This window comes from Corvus brachyrhynchos, unplaced genomic scaffold, assembly GCF_000691975.1.
Source record: "Corvus brachyrhynchos isolate BGI_N302 unplaced genomic scaffold, ASM69197v1 scaffold26, whole genome shotgun sequence".
Lineage (NCBI taxonomy): Eukaryota > Metazoa > Chordata > Aves > Passeriformes > Corvidae > Corvus > Corvus brachyrhynchos.
Window position 1 is genome coordinate 5,428,915 of NW_008239324.1, and position 15,000 is coordinate 5,443,914.

Here is a 15,000-nt window from a genome sequence, read left to right on the forward strand (position 1 = left end):
GGAGCGCGGGGATGGGTGAGGAGCTGCGCAGTGGGGCGAGCCCAGAGTCCGGTCCCGGCCGGAATGGGGCTGGAAATGATGATGAAAAAGCAGGCGATTGCCTGTTCTTGCTATGCGCTGAGTGAGCTTGGATTTAGGGTTGAACTTGTTAGTATTGTGGCTGGGGGGACTAGGGGGAACGGTTTTAAACGAAAATAGGAGAGATTTCGATTACATGTTAGGAAGAGGCTCTTCCCTGTGAGGGTGGTAAGGTCCTGATACAGCTTGCCTAGGGAAGCTGTGGCTTTCTCATCCCTGGAAGTGTCCAAGGCTAGGCTGGATGGAGCTCTGAACAACCTTGTCTAGTGGAAGGTGTCCCTGCCCGTGGCACGGGGGCTGGAATGAGATGGTCTTTTAAGGTCCCTTCCAACCCAAACCTCTCCTATGAGTAACTGGGGTGAGCTGTAATTAAAAGCCCGTACTCAGAGTTGGTGTTTAAAATGAAATAAACTAGTCCAGGGCACAGTGGTCTGTGTTTCTCTCAGTTTTCCTCCTCCCCCAGAACATCCTATGAGAAAAGATGAGATTAAAGCCAGAGCATATCTGCATAGAGGACAGTGAAATTAAACCTGCCCATTGAAAGGCCTTGAACTGGGGGAAGGCAAGATGACACCTCAGCTGTGTGTGTGACCATGTGCCTCTCCTCAGAGGGCTGATGGTAATTAAGGGGAGACAGATGTGGGCTGTGGCCTAAGATACTGCATGGGTTCAAGGGGAAGAGTAAAGTGCTGAGGTTGGCCAGTTTCCAAAGTTTTTCAGCTCTTTCAATTTTAATCCAATATTTTCTCAAACTGAAATGTTATGTAACACTTAAGGTCATTGTATTTTGCTTTTGAGAGAATGGGGGGGGCTTGGGGGATGGTTAAAATGATAGGCTGAGAGATCTCCTATCTCGGGTGGTAATTTTGGTTGAATTATTTTGCCTAAATGAACATTTTAGTTTGGAATAAATTGCTGGCTGGCTGATTTCTGGTTAGTGCCTGTCACTTGTGCCGTGCGTGTGCTTTGTGCTGAGCGGTGGAGCAGATGGCAGCAGCCTTGTTAGCTTTGTGTGGAGTGTGCTCTTATTTGTCAGCCTTTACCCACTCGCAGCACAACACTTGGCACTACGTTCTTCTTTAACATCAAGCACACGTTCCCATTGACCACAGCTGCAACCAAGTCCTTTCACTTCAAAAGTATCACAATTTTTTCAGTCATTAAAGGAAGGCATAAGGCTTTGCATCTGGCAAAGAGCAGTAATGCTGAGCAGAGAAGAGGGGTTTTTCTCACAGCCTGGTGTCCAACATCTCTCCAGGGCCCTTCATCTGAGGGGCAGTTCTCGAGGGTGCCAATGAGGGGGTCCCCCAGCATCATGCTGCCTCTGGTGGAAGAGGTGGGAGGGTTGTTCCCACTTCGGAAATTGGAGGAGCAGTAGCTGTGCTCCCTCTCAAAGCTGCCTTTACTTGTGGCCACCCCACCCTCCGTACTTTGAGCTCTCAAATAGATACTGCCATAATCAGGTGATAAGATTTCTGAGCCACTTTCTGAACTTGGAGAACACTTGGTGTGTTCTCTCTTGTGACTGAGAGAGATTTGTATTTAAGTGTTTATACCTATAAAGTAATTAGAGTATTCAGAGTCAGTAAAGGGTCAAGCACCAGCCAACTCTTCTTCACTTGCTGGGTAAATAGCAGGAAGGGCAACTGAACTGGTGACCTTCCTGATTTCCAAATGGCCTTATTTAGGGTAGCCCTCACTTACTTTCCTCAGTGGTGTATGAGTCCATGAAGCATTTCTCTCCTGTTCTGGAATACAGAGGTTAAGCAGGATACATTTTTATTTTTTATAAAAAGCTTTTCCTATTTATATACTGGTATGATTGGAATGACATAGTTTCTTCTCCCCTGCTGTTGTCCAGGTTGTGAATCCACCCAAGAATGGATAAATGTAAGCAGCCTTATGTTGACCAGAAGACCAACCTTGAAAAGTTTAGTCCTGAAATTCTTTCTGAAATTGAGAAGCTCTTTGCGAAGAAGTTTACTTATGCTAAGCCAGTGAATGATGAATGGAAACTGCCAGATCCAAGCAATGCTTTTACATGTGATCACATGGAATTTCACTCACTCCTGGCTCTGAAGGACTCAATGAATGAAGTGAAGAACCAACTGAGTGATAAGAACCTGGAGGACTGGCATCAGCACACCTCGTTTACCAATAAAGCAGGGAAAATAATATCTCATGTGAAGAAATCTGTGAGTGCTGAGCTCTGTACCCAGGCATGGTGCAAATTTCATGAGATCCTGTGCAGTTTTTCTCTTCTCCCCAAAGAAGCTCTTCAGGACGGAGAACTGAATTCTGTCCACCTCTGTGAAGCACCTGGAGCTTTTATAGCCAGCCTTAACCACTACTTGAAGTCCCACCATGTCCCTTGCCATTGGAATTGGGTAGCTAATACTCTAAACCCGTATCATGAAGCCAATGACACCCTTATGATGATCATGGATGACCGTCTGATAGCAAATACGTTACCGTGGTGGTACTTTGGCCCAGATAACACTGGGGATGTGATGACATTAAGACATCTAACAGGACTTCAGAACTTTGTGAGCAGTATGACCACAGTCCACTTGGTAACTGCTGATGGCAGCTTTGATTGCCAGGGAAACCCAGGTGAGCAGGAAGCTCTCGTCTCACCCCTTCACTACTGTGAAACAGTCACTGCTTTAATGATCCTGGGCACTGGAGGATCCTTTGTTTTGAAGATGTTCACTCTGTTTGAACACTGTTCTATCAATCTGCTCTTTCTGCTAAACTGCTCTTTTGAGGAGGTCCATGTCTTTAAACCAGCCACCAGCAAAGCTGGAAACTCAGAGGCCTACGTGGTTTGTCTTCGCTATATGGGCAGAGAAAGCCTTCATCTGCTTCTTCCTAAAATGACACAGAACTTCGGAACAGAAATAGTCAACAAAGCCCTTTTCCCCCAGCATGCACTACCAGAATCATTCCTTAAAACACATGAAGAGTGTTGCACGTTCTTCCACAAGTGCCAGGTAGAGACCATCTCTGAGAACATCCGTCTCTTTGAGTGCATGGAAGAAGCAGAGCAGATGAAACTGAACAAGTTAAGAGACTGTGCGGTAGAGTTCTTCATGCAAAGGTTTCACGTGAAACCCATTGGCAGAAATAACTGGCTTGTCAAGAAATCCCAGGCTGGTTGCAGCATGAATGCAAAGTGGTTTGGGCAAAGAAACAAGTATTTTAGTACATACAATGAAAGGAAAATGATGGAAACCCTGACGTGGAATGATAAAGTGGCAAAGGGCTATTTTAGTCACTGCACTGAGGAACATAGTTTAAATAATGCTGGGAACATGTGCATCCTAGAAGGATCACTTTCTAACCTTGAATGTAGCTTTTGGTACATTTTGGAAGGAAAAAGATTGCCAAGGGTAAAGTGTTCTCCATTTTGTGATGTTCAGGTCTTGGAAAATCTTAGTGAAGCAATGAAGGAGTTGGGTCGGGGGAGACTGAAAAGCAGATCGATGCTGCAGCCTTGTCACTCTTGTGAAGTTCTTACTGGGGAACTCATACTGGCAAAAGTGTCTGATCTTTCCAGGTGCCATCAGGAAGTTCTAAATGAAAGTTGTAGTGACCAATTCAAGTGCCTTGTCGTGGGCTTTCCGTCCCTCTGTGACACAGAAAGCGAGCCCAGCATGGAAATAAAGCCCATGGACTCAGCCACGCTGCTGACTTTCAGCTTCTCTTTGCTTTATGATGGAGAACCCAAGTACCAGCAGCAGCTTTTGGAGTGTGTTCTGCATTCGTTGGCCCAGCTGGCAGTGGGAGATGCATTGGTTTTGCCTGTTCTCTCCTGCCTGACACGCTTCACAGCTGGCCTGGTCTTCATCCTGCACTGCTGTTTCAGGAGCATCACATTTGCATGTCCAACCTCCCGGGAGCCCCTGAGGAGCGGCGCTGCTTTGCTGTGCGTTGGTTACCGAGGCCTCCCCGCGCCGGTTGTGGAGTACCTGCAGCATCTGCATACACTGCTGAGCTCCTTGCTGGACACAGACGCTCCCCAGCAGGTTCTGCAGTTTGTGCCCATGGAGATTCTCCTCCAGGGCAAGCTGTTGGAGTTTCTGTGGGATTTAAACACAGCCATTGCAAAGAGACAGCTCCACCTGATTGTGCAAGCTCAGCAGCAGCAAATGACTAGTGACATTCCACTTCAAAATAATTCTAAAACTGAGTGAGTTGCTGCTGCTAGACCTTGTTTCACAGGCAGGCAGAAGGTGTTGTTATTGTGAAGGTAACAATGCAAAACTGGTGTGACATTGAGAGTGCTGGGAAGATATTTTGAGCTATCAATCCTAGTTGCACCGTATTGTCTATGTAGGAAATAGGAGAAAAGAAAACCAGACCTTGATTTCTGGCCACTGAGCTGGGTGTTTTAGGATGTGGAGTAACACAGAATCTTTGATTCAGTGGAAGCAAGGGCTGACGATTGAGCCTAAGCCTCAGAGCCTCCTGTCGCCATCCTTAAAAACTGTCTTTTGACATCCCTTTAGTTTAGAGGTGGTATAATTCTTAATGGTGATGTGAGGGAAATCCTGTGTAAGTTGCTTTACCATTTTGGATGGTATGGAATGGTGGTGTTTATTGGTACGTGTCCCCATTTACCATTACTCTTAAACAAGAGCCTCTGAATTTTCACCTTGTAGCCTTTGAATATCAGCCTCTTTAGCACTTCAGTTAGTGAGGACTGAGATGAAAATTTCCTTGCCAAAGCCTGATGATGGTTTCTCCATCTCATTCTTGCAGCTGTTTTGTGAATGCCATGCTGATATCCTAAGTTCCAGTTCTTTGTGCACTTCAGTCACTTGACAGAAGGATCAAATGGAGCTGTTTATGCCAGAGAAGCGTTCAACCTCTGGCTGTTCATTGCTTACTCTTCAGGCAATAGTTTGGATTGCCATCAAGCCCTCTCTTGTGACTTCTTATGGGTCCAAAGCTGAGCTCAATTCTCAAGAATGAAGTTTGCTAAAAGAATTATCCAGTGGCTGTAGACACTTAGGCTTATAACGAGCAGAACCTTTAGGAGACATTTAAATGCAGGAAACTTCTACCAGCCATGAGAGGCTCATATAACATGAGGTTGCTGTGGTTTGCCAGCATTTCCTTGCTAAAAATCCTTAAAACAAAGGCTTTGAGGTGTTACCACCTGAACAAACAGTTGGCCAGTTGTGTGCTGCCTTTCTTGTGCACACAACTGTGTTCATGTTTGTGTGGGAGCCCTCAGGGTTGTACAGCCATTAAGCTTTCGTGTTGTAAGTAATCCATATGTGCTTTTAGTTTGAAGGATGATATATTTTTTGAAGTAGAAGAAAAGATGTTGATTTACATGGCTGTTGTATATTTTCATTTTACTGACAAATGTTGTAAGTGTTAAAAGACATTTTTAAAAAAGAAAGGAAAACAAATGTTATTTGGAGTAAATAAAGCCTTTTATTTTAGGTTTTCAGTGTTTCTGTTTACATGTTTCTTTACCAAACATAGAACAAATCAATGAAATGCAATAGGGGGCTTGGGGAGGTTTAGTTTTCGTTTTCTTTTTTTTTTTCTTTTTTTTTTTTTTTGCCAGGCTTTTCTCATCTTGCCATGTGGATCCATCCTTAATGAGTGAAGGGTAAAGTGATCTTCATTTCTCTCTTTAACCAGCTCAGAGAGACTCCACTGGCAGATGTGGTCAAAGCACTGGAGGAGGCCTCAACACAGTTGCCTTGGCCTTGTCACTGAGCATTGTAGTCCATGTCCCTCTCCGTGGTTGCTGTAACTTTTAGCAGCAAAGATCTTGTCTTAAGGATATTTTATTTCTCCTGGCTGTGACAACTGCTATGGTAGGACAAGGTTGTTATACGCTGTACTTTTGTCTGCAAAGTCTATTATTTATTGTTATCAAAATGTTCTCATCCTAATTGTTTGCCTTCACCAAGCAGTGTGATTAAGAAAAAGCTGTGTGCCTTATTCCTCAGGGCTGGCTCTGCTGCCCTGCCAGGGGTTCCAGGTGAATGTCTTTGGGTTGGCTATCCAATTTGGCTGGACACTGCTTGCTAACTCATTTTGATTGCAATTACTAATGCTAATGTGTTTTTTTTCATTGCCTTTCTCTTTGGAAGTGAGCACCAAATTAGAGAGCTGGGGAAAATCATTCTGTGTCCTAGATGTGTGAGATGATACAGGAAATGGATCCTGTTATGATACCTTCATTTCCTTACAGCTAGTTGGGGTTTTTTGGGGAAATCTTTATGCAGAAGAGGAGTTGAATGGATGCTGAACTGCAGCACAGCGTTGCTTCTCTTGGCTTCAGTGAAGCTTAATACTTTGGCTTTGGCTCTTAATGTCAAAACAAGATAAGAGGACTTTGGAGCATCATTGAAACAGGAGTCTGGGTCAGAAGTGCTTGTTATGGGGATTGTCAGGTTGATTTTGGTAGAAATACTGTTTAATGGGTTCATGGTTTTACTGAATTACAGGGAAATGTAAATGCTCAGAATTGTATTCAAGCTTACAAAAAGTTTTATGAAATATTTGCATTCCCAATATAATAGTATAAAAAAAGTGCCTAAAGACATGAAATGGCAGATTGGAAAGTAAAGGGAAAATATGGATGTCTTCCTTTTGCTGCTGCAGACCTTAAAAGCTGCATATGCAACTTCTTCAGTCCTTAAAGTCAATTTATACACTACATTATTTAGATTATGCATCTTACTTGAATTTTGATAGATCTTAATATGCTAGCATGGCTGGCAGTCTTTGAGTTTAAATAGTTGGTGTTGAAAGCAAAGACAAAGCACTGAGCCCAAACCAAATTAGCTTTCTCCCTGGCTGAGCAGCTATTTAACACATTTCCTTTTTCTGTCTTGTGTCAGGTCCTCTGTGTCCCCCATCGAGACTGGGGAGATGAAATTTTACCTGTAACACAACTTGAACTAGAGCACCACAGTTAATGGCTCCTTTTATTAAAACAATAATATGAAATTGTATATTAAAGCAATATTTTTCCTCTGTAGGAAACTTGAACAGATTTATTGAAGTACATCTTCCCAGTGCTTTACTAAATGGGGATGACTCGCTTGTTAAAGAATTGATTTATCTAAATTGGGGGATAGCAGGGAGAAGTGCCTGTCACTTGCTGGTGAATTGATTTGTTTAGATTGGGGGATGGCAGGGTGAAAGTGAATCAATATTCAAAACTTATTTGTTGCTGAAGCCAGAGATCATTATCTGGGTATCAAAGAGATGAATGAGCACATGCTGCCTGATAGAAATGAAAGCTCATGCCGAGGTAGCCCCAGGTCCTCAGCTGTCAGGTACCTGTGCCTCAAAACAATGACCCTGTAGCCAGTGGGTAATGAAACCTCAATTAAGACTAAGGAATAAAGGGACTGTGGTGAAATGCCTTAATTTAAGTCTCCAGAGCGTTAAGGTGATTAAATACTTGCTTTATAATCAGTTGACTGTCCCAGGTTGATGACAGAGCACAACTCAACACCACTGAGTTGAAATGTAATGAAATCTGTCTTGGGGTCACAATTACACCTAATTCCGAGGTGGCTGCTGAGTAGCTGCACGTCCCCACAAATAATGGTGTGCTCTGACAGACAAGTGTTCAGCAGAGGAGTGTGGGGCCATCAGGATTGTGTGAGCCCTCTGAGCAGCTCCCTGCCTTCACTACTGCAGCGATGCTGATGGTACCCAGCAAACCATGCTGCCAGCTGTGCAGACAGCATGTAGAGCCCTTCATGGAGTAGATCAGTAGCGCAGGATGTGTTTGGGATTAGTGCACCTAGGGCTGGGATGGCTGTAGGATTCCTGGCTGGTGGAAATGGCAGCAGAGGCTTGTCACACCTGAAAAACACCTAGCAGCTCTTAGAACTGGCATTGAGTGTAGGGACCTGGAAGGGACCTGGCCCCAGCTAATGTATTGGGAATTAACAGAAAGCTAGTTAAAAAACTTACTTTTGCTCTTTGGGAATACAGGAGAGGCTGGTCCTCACCTGGAGTGAGCTTGCACTTTGTGTGGAAATACCAGAGTAGGCTGGTGTTTAATAATTGTCAGCACTATGGTCTTAGCTATAAATCACAAAGTAATTGATTTCAGGGTGTTAACGAAAATTAGATTTATGGAGAAGTTCAGTTATGCCTAAGATGCACGGTTAATAACACTGGCACTGAATAAAACCCAAATTAACTTTGTTTCCATTACGAAACCAGGTAGTATTAGCCCATAAATTTATATTCATGTAAGTGGTTTGGCTCTTAATTACGTGACTAGCTTTGTGAAAGTTCTGTGCTTGAAAACTGTTTTCAGACTTGGAAACCTGTTCAAAGCTCTGGATATTGTCCAACTTTCAATTCCCAGCAGTATCACTGCTCTGTGTGTGAAAACTCAAGACCAGACTCTGACTGAATTTGCTCAAACTTTTTGGGAGGAAGAGTTTGAGTAGGAAATGGATTAAACTCAGATGTAAAATTCACTCTGACTAGTTCCTCACTGGGTTACAGAGGGGACAGACAGGACAGCCACTGCTCCTTAGGCTAGATGTTGGGACAGTGGGGTTTGCCAAAAGGGAGCCAGAACAGAAGTTACAAGTGTAAACTGTATAAATTTACAAATGTGCAATTGTAAATTGGACAAATTCTGAGTCCTCTTGTACTATCCTGATGACAAACTGTGCTTACTGAGTGTAACAGGCCTCAGAACTGGTTTGGGGCTGAGCACACATAGCAGCTGAGAAGACCTATTTATGTTTCAGTAACTGACCTTACTCATCACATCACCCTCTACAGTTTTGAAGTGACCCCTGAAGGAAACAGTGACAGCAGCAGTCTCAGGAGCATGAGTGGAAGTAATGAAGCAGTAATTAGCAATTAATAAAGTGTGGTGAAACTTTTAACTGCTGCACTGGCCTAGAGGTATGGTGCTAGAGTGGAATAGTCCCTTGGAAATCTACAACTCTGAAGCTTAATTATCATAATTTCTTTTAGACACCATCTGTTCTTGGAGCCAACTTGTATATTTACTTTTTCCCTTGAAGGTAGATGAGTTTTAAGGACTCCACTTCTGTGGCTTTTCACAGCAGAGATTAAATTGAAGATGGAATCAAAATATGGGGAATGAGATGGACTCTGTGGCTGATGTGTCCTACAGAGACTGTGAGGGCAAGATTTTGTTGATACAGCTAGCAGGGCGTCAGGAAAGCATGCGGACATAGGAGGAGCAGGGAAAAACACGGACAGAACCTTCTTTGTAGTTGGCAGAGGGGGTATTATCTTTTCCAGAGGGAGCATAAATTGAAATTGTGCTGTGTGCTCTTCTCTTCCCCTTCCCAGCTCAAGCCTTTCTGAGCGGTGTCTGGAAGATTCCACCTTTCAGAGAGTGTGATAATGAAAGGCAAGGATTTCTAAGGAGCCCTCCTGACCTGAAGTTGCCACTGGGTTACTGACAACAGGCAAACCTGACTGAGGCCAGTAACACTCTGAGGAAGAGAACACCTGTGGCTGTGGGGATCACTGTGGTGAAGCTCTTTGCTCCTCAGAGCTGCTTCAGCAGGCGTGTGTTGGGTTGTACCTTCCTAAGTAAGGTCAGCTAAGGCCAGAAACCAAACTACATCACCACTCCTTGCTCTCCTAAAGATGAGTCTGAAAAATGGTTAGGTCATGAAAATATACAGCCAAACACCACCAGCCTTCCCCCCAGTCCTCACTGTGTTAATCATTCATGGCAGGAGCTAAGAGCAAGTCAGGAAAGTCAGGTTAGGCTGAACTATCTTTTGGTTTTAGCTATAGGAATGCCCAATGGACTTGAATAGAGCAAAACACTTTTCAAGCAGCAAAGGTGCAAAAATGGGACATGGGAATTTTGGAAGATGTCAGTGCAATTTTAGACATCACTCATTTGCACTGAAGGCTTGTAATAATGATTTTATTTTGTCTTGTGTAAATCAGTTTTAATTAATAGAGCAGATGTACCAACAATGCATCTGGAAATTAAATGGAGGAAAAAAGAAAAGAGGCAGCTGGTGCTAGTGGATGTAAATATTTGTTTTTTGGGAAGTGAAGCTCTGCAGAAACTTCAGGCTCCATTTCAAATTCAGAAGCCTGTTTCTTATGCCTGTAGAGATATATGGAGCAGAAAAAATTAACTAAACCATAATGCTGCTTTATTTTAATCTAGTGCATGTGATGTAAGTAGCCCAAGTTTTTGGAATAGGGCCAACACATGAAATCTTGGTCCCTGCTGAAATATTAAGACTTTGCTTCTGTTGATGCAAGATGCATTAATTCCAAAGGAGCTGTTTCTGTACCAAGAAGCCTCCCTAGGCCTCTGCAGTACAGTCTTGGCTTATGAGCATGGACAAATGAAAATGCTAATTTTTGACCCTGACTAGAGCAGAATGAGGTGCTGAAATAGGGCCTGACTGGCAAACCAAGTGTAAGAGGTCCATATATCTGAAAGCTGCTATTGGGGAGGTGTGACACATGTGTGGATGGACTCTGAGCCTCATGTGAAGCTGAGAGTTGAAAGAAAAGCAAGGCATGAAGTAGGACTTTGCAGGTTTTGATGGGACTCTCCACAGTTCTGCTGTGTTATTCTTGTGGACTCTTAACTGCAGAACAGTCTTTTAGATCTCCCTCACTTCCTTTCAGTATTGAACTTTCCATGAAATCCCAGGCTGTTTGTGTTAGAATTAGGAGAGCTTTTTATTCTCTTTTGTGGTTTTTTTTGTTAGTGTCTGTAACTGCTAAGAAGAATTTGAAACGCAAGCCTAAAAGCACGAAGTACCACAACAAATATAGAATGTAGCACACAAAACAAACCCACTTTTAAAGCAAGTCGTGACTGGCGAGTGGTAATGTCCAGCCTGGAACTGGCAGTGTGGGAGAAGGAAGACAATAAGGGTTGATCTAGAGCAGGTATTTTGTGCTTGGTGAACCAGACAGTGGGGGTGGGAAGGATTCCTCGAAGTAGTTTAAGTGGTAGTGCACGTATTGTTAATGCTTATTGCAAGCTCTCTGAGGATAAGACAGACTTCCCTGCTCTACAACTTCTTTTTGGAATAAGACATCAGGATGCTTGTACCCAACCTTGTGTGTGCGTGTTCTGGTTTAGGGTTTTGTGCCTTGATGCTGAGAATGCCCCACAGCATAGGGAACACCTCAAAATGGCAGCACAGCTCAGAGCTGAGCTGGATCTGGATCAAAGTGAAGCTCCTCTGTCCTTAAGACTTAGATAAGGAAATTTGCAGGTGTCGGTAGTACGGCTGCTGCTGAGGGGATTGGGTTTTCCAGGCCTGAGAGCAGATTATAGTCCTGTCTATACTGCATCTGCATTGTGAAAGCTTATGTACAGTAACACCTCGCTGTCTGTCCCTTCTGTTTTGGAGCTCTGCTGTCAGCTATTTAATACCCTGCTCTGGTTACTGTTGTCATTGTCCTGCTATCCTTCATCCTTAATTGACCTCGGTGAGCAGCAGGCATGGGGAAGGTGGTGATGAAAATGTAATGGATTGGAAAAGGCATCAGGACCACTGGCAGTGGGAGATTTGTCCAGTGTTCAGTCTTGCAGGTGAAGCAGCTGAGATCTTTCAGAAGGATGATGTGTTTGAAGGTGGGTCAGACAGGGTCACCAGGACATGATGAAGTTTAATTTTGCATTATGGATTTTCCACTCAACTTCAGGATAATAAACAGTTAGTTCTTGGTATTTTAAAAGCAGAATCTCCTTTAGTACTTTTGTCATTACCAGGTGTTGAATTGGCAGCTGACAACCCCAGTGGTCTTGCTTGTCTTTCCATCTTCCATGCCACATCTGCTGTCCCTGTGGGCTTAGGTTGTGTGCATTTTTGGAAGGCCTGCACACATTCCTCTGTCCATTGTTTCTTACAGGAAAGATTGAATTGTGGTCAGTCACACTTCCAGGGTCATATCCTCCTCAGGTAATGGGATGCCTGAAACTGTAGTTTGACTATTTGGGGAATTATTGCAGAACCAGAAGTTAGGGCTGAAGAGTCAAAATGTCTCAACAGCAATGAAGTGAGAAGAATGCAGGGCACCCAGCTATGAGCCCGTACACACTGGTTGCACATGTCCTCAAACACATGGCTGCATCTCCCCAAGCTGCAGAAGTTATTGTGTGGAATAATTCTCTGTTGTTTGAGGATTTCTGGAAACTAACTGGAAGAGGTGTTACATTTTGTCTGACTTATTTTATTCCCTCACTACAGCCAGGGTCGCTCTGACTGTGTCCTTAGGGTGTCCCTTTCAAGTCCTGGCCTTCTGGGACTTGAAGGGCAATGAAAAATGTGCCTTCAGACCCAGTGGACTGTGTGGGGGCTCTGGCAGCTGAGACAAGGCTGTGCCCAGAGAAGGGATTTTTTTAAAGCCACCAGCTTCCAGGAGCACCATAAATTGTGCAGGGCCTGAGCTGTGCCTTAGCTGACTCTAAAGTGTCAGGTAAACCTGTTGTCTGATGTTTAAATGCTGGGGTAACCTTGCTCTGTAGGGGAAATGGGAAGCTTCAGAGGCAGTGCTGTGACACAAGAGTCCTGTAAAGCAAGAAGAATGAGCAATTTGTCAAATGACTTTGTCACCTTTGATGTGGTGAAGGGAATTGCTACAGCACAGGGCACGGTGTCCTAGGTGGCTTGCTTGATGTTTTGTTAAGGATTAGAGGTGCCCATTTCCCACTGAGCTTTGGGATACAGATCTCAAAGCTGGCTCTATTTAGATGGAGCTCTGCTTCAGAGCTGCACTTCGAAACCTCGTGGAAAATGCACCTGCAGGGGGGACTGTAATTGCCATATATTTTGCCCATAATGATATGGGGGAAAGAACAGGGGCAGCTGTAACGAATAAATGAGGTGTTACATCTGATGACTCCCAAGTCTTCTTTTTCCTGGGTGTTAGGTCTGCTGTGGAAAGCAGGAGGAGGGAGTGGAATCCTGTGTCTTCTCAGCTGTGCAGATGCCCCCTTTTTTAAGATCCTGTCTTAAAAATTGAATGCTTGTTAGAAAGCCGGAATCAACAAGGGAGACCTGGGCCAAGCTCTTTGCTGGTAGAGTTGTGCTGAACTCCCTGCCCTTGCACCAGAAGATAATTTGCCTCCCATTGGTGGAGGGCTGAGCAAATGCCCCCACAGAAGGGAAGCTATTTGCTCAGTCAGGCTTCCCCTGCCCTTTCCTTTTTACTTAAGAAAAGAGAGCCAACCCTGATGAAGATGGGATCATTGGCACAGAAGGTAAGTCAGAGATATTTTCAAAACCTTACCTTTATGAAACTAGAGCAGAAGAGGAAAGTTAGGGTGACTGAGCTTTGGATTTTGCTTCCTCTGTGGCTCTGACAAGCCCATGAACAATTGCCCATCCTACCGCACTTGACTGAGAGCAGGACAGCCCACTCTGATGCCTGTCAAAGTGAACCTGTCAGATCAGGAGGGAGCTTCTCTTTCCCAGCTAGAGAAGAGATGGTGTCCAATCCTTACCCTCCTACAGAGCTGTGGCAGTTGCCCTCAGGAAAAGAGTGGGTTTGGTTTGCATCTGGGCAGCAGAATGAGATATTTACCTTGTGACCCAGTGGTACCTCTAGGGCAAAGCAAAAGGCTACTACTTTTGATGAATGTTAATTTTCATTCTGATTTTATCCTGTCTGAACAGTTTTGTTGAATCCTGACTGTTCTCCCCAGCTGTCCATCACTGACTCTCATGCTTTGATGGCTCTTGTCACAAATATCATGGTAAAAAGATCTTAGTTATTGTCTCTTCCTTTTCTCTCCTCTGAGAAGTCTAATTTATTTTCTGCAGCTGTCCTGACTCCTTTCCTCCTATCATTACTGGGAAGCAATGTGGCAATTAGAGCTGGCCACCCCCAGGAGGAGATGTGCTCCACTGGCTTTGAAAGAGTTTGCAGCACTGTCCTTTGTGCTCTTCTCCAAAGCTTTTCTCTTCTCCCTGTGAAATGGATTTTAATGTTATTTCATTCCTTGTATAGTAACATCTGTAAAGATACAAAAATGTCTGGGACCTGGTTAGGTTTCACAAAACCTCGATTCTTTTAATCTTCCTTGGAAGGTGTATTGCTCCCCATCTCTCTCTCCCCCTTTCCCTCCTTCCTTCCCTTCAAAGGATGTCTTGAAGGTGATGTAAAGGCATCTATTGCTTAAATATTGACATGCCAAGCAAGGCCAGAGAAAGCACCAGCTTTTTCTTGGAGCACCAGCCTCTATAGTTCTGGATCCACATGGAGACAATTCTGAAGGGATGGTGTGACATTCAGATCCCAGTGCTCCTCACTTTGTCAGTGTCTTTCACACCTGATTTTCTTCCCCAGGCTTTGCCTCATCTGCTGCTCAGGCTCTGTGGCTGTTCAGTCTTCCTTGGAAGGTGTATTGCTCCCCATCTCTCTCTCCCCCTTTCCCTCCTTCCTTCCCTTCAAAGGATGTCTTGAAGGTGATGTAAAGGCATCTATTGCTTAAATATTGACATGCCAAGCAAGGCCAGAGAAAGCACCAGCTTTTTCTTGGAGCACCAGCCTCTATAGTTCTGGATCCACATGGAGACAATTCTGAAGGGATGGTGTGACATTCAGATCCCAGTGCTCCTCACTTTGTCAGTGTCTTTCACACCTGATTTTCTTCCCCAGGCTTTCCCTCTGCGGCTGCTCAGGCTCTGTGGCTGTTCAGCTGCCACAGGCCAAGTAGCTGTTGTGGGAATCAAGCTGGTCAGAGACAGCAGGACTTGAACTAATAAGGAAGGAAGATTCTGTGGTCTGTCTGATCTTGCTGAAGGTGCTTTCATTACTATTTCAGAAGACCAGCCTAATGCTGGGGTTGAGTCGGACCTGAAGGTTTGCTCTGGAGACCAAAGGATGGGGAAATTTAGAAGCTAATGCCTAATCCTATGGGCATCAACAACACTTTTA

General features: G+C 44.2%; 1 protein-coding gene across 3 annotated transcripts in view; it reads left to right on the forward strand.

Annotated features, from left to right (window-relative positions):
* Positions 1-5,545, forward strand: part of CMTR2 (cap methyltransferase 2) — a 6,193-nt gene extending 648 nt beyond the window's left edge. The window contains exons 1-2 of one of the 3 annotated variants that reach the window (XM_017740900.1): positions 1-15; positions 1,940-5,545. In XM_017740900.1, coding sequence (XP_017596389.1) covers positions 1,959-4,274 — 2,316 coding nt within the window. In that variant the 5' untranslated portion in view covers positions 1-15; positions 1,940-1,958 and the 3' untranslated portion in view covers positions 4,275-5,545. Of the gene's footprint in view, positions 16-173; positions 698-1,939 lie in introns of those variants that run through there. The other 2 variants (XM_017740901.1, XM_008638882.2) reach the window with 2 other exon arrangements.
* The last annotated feature ends 9,455 nt before the right edge of the window (positions 5,546-15,000 follow it).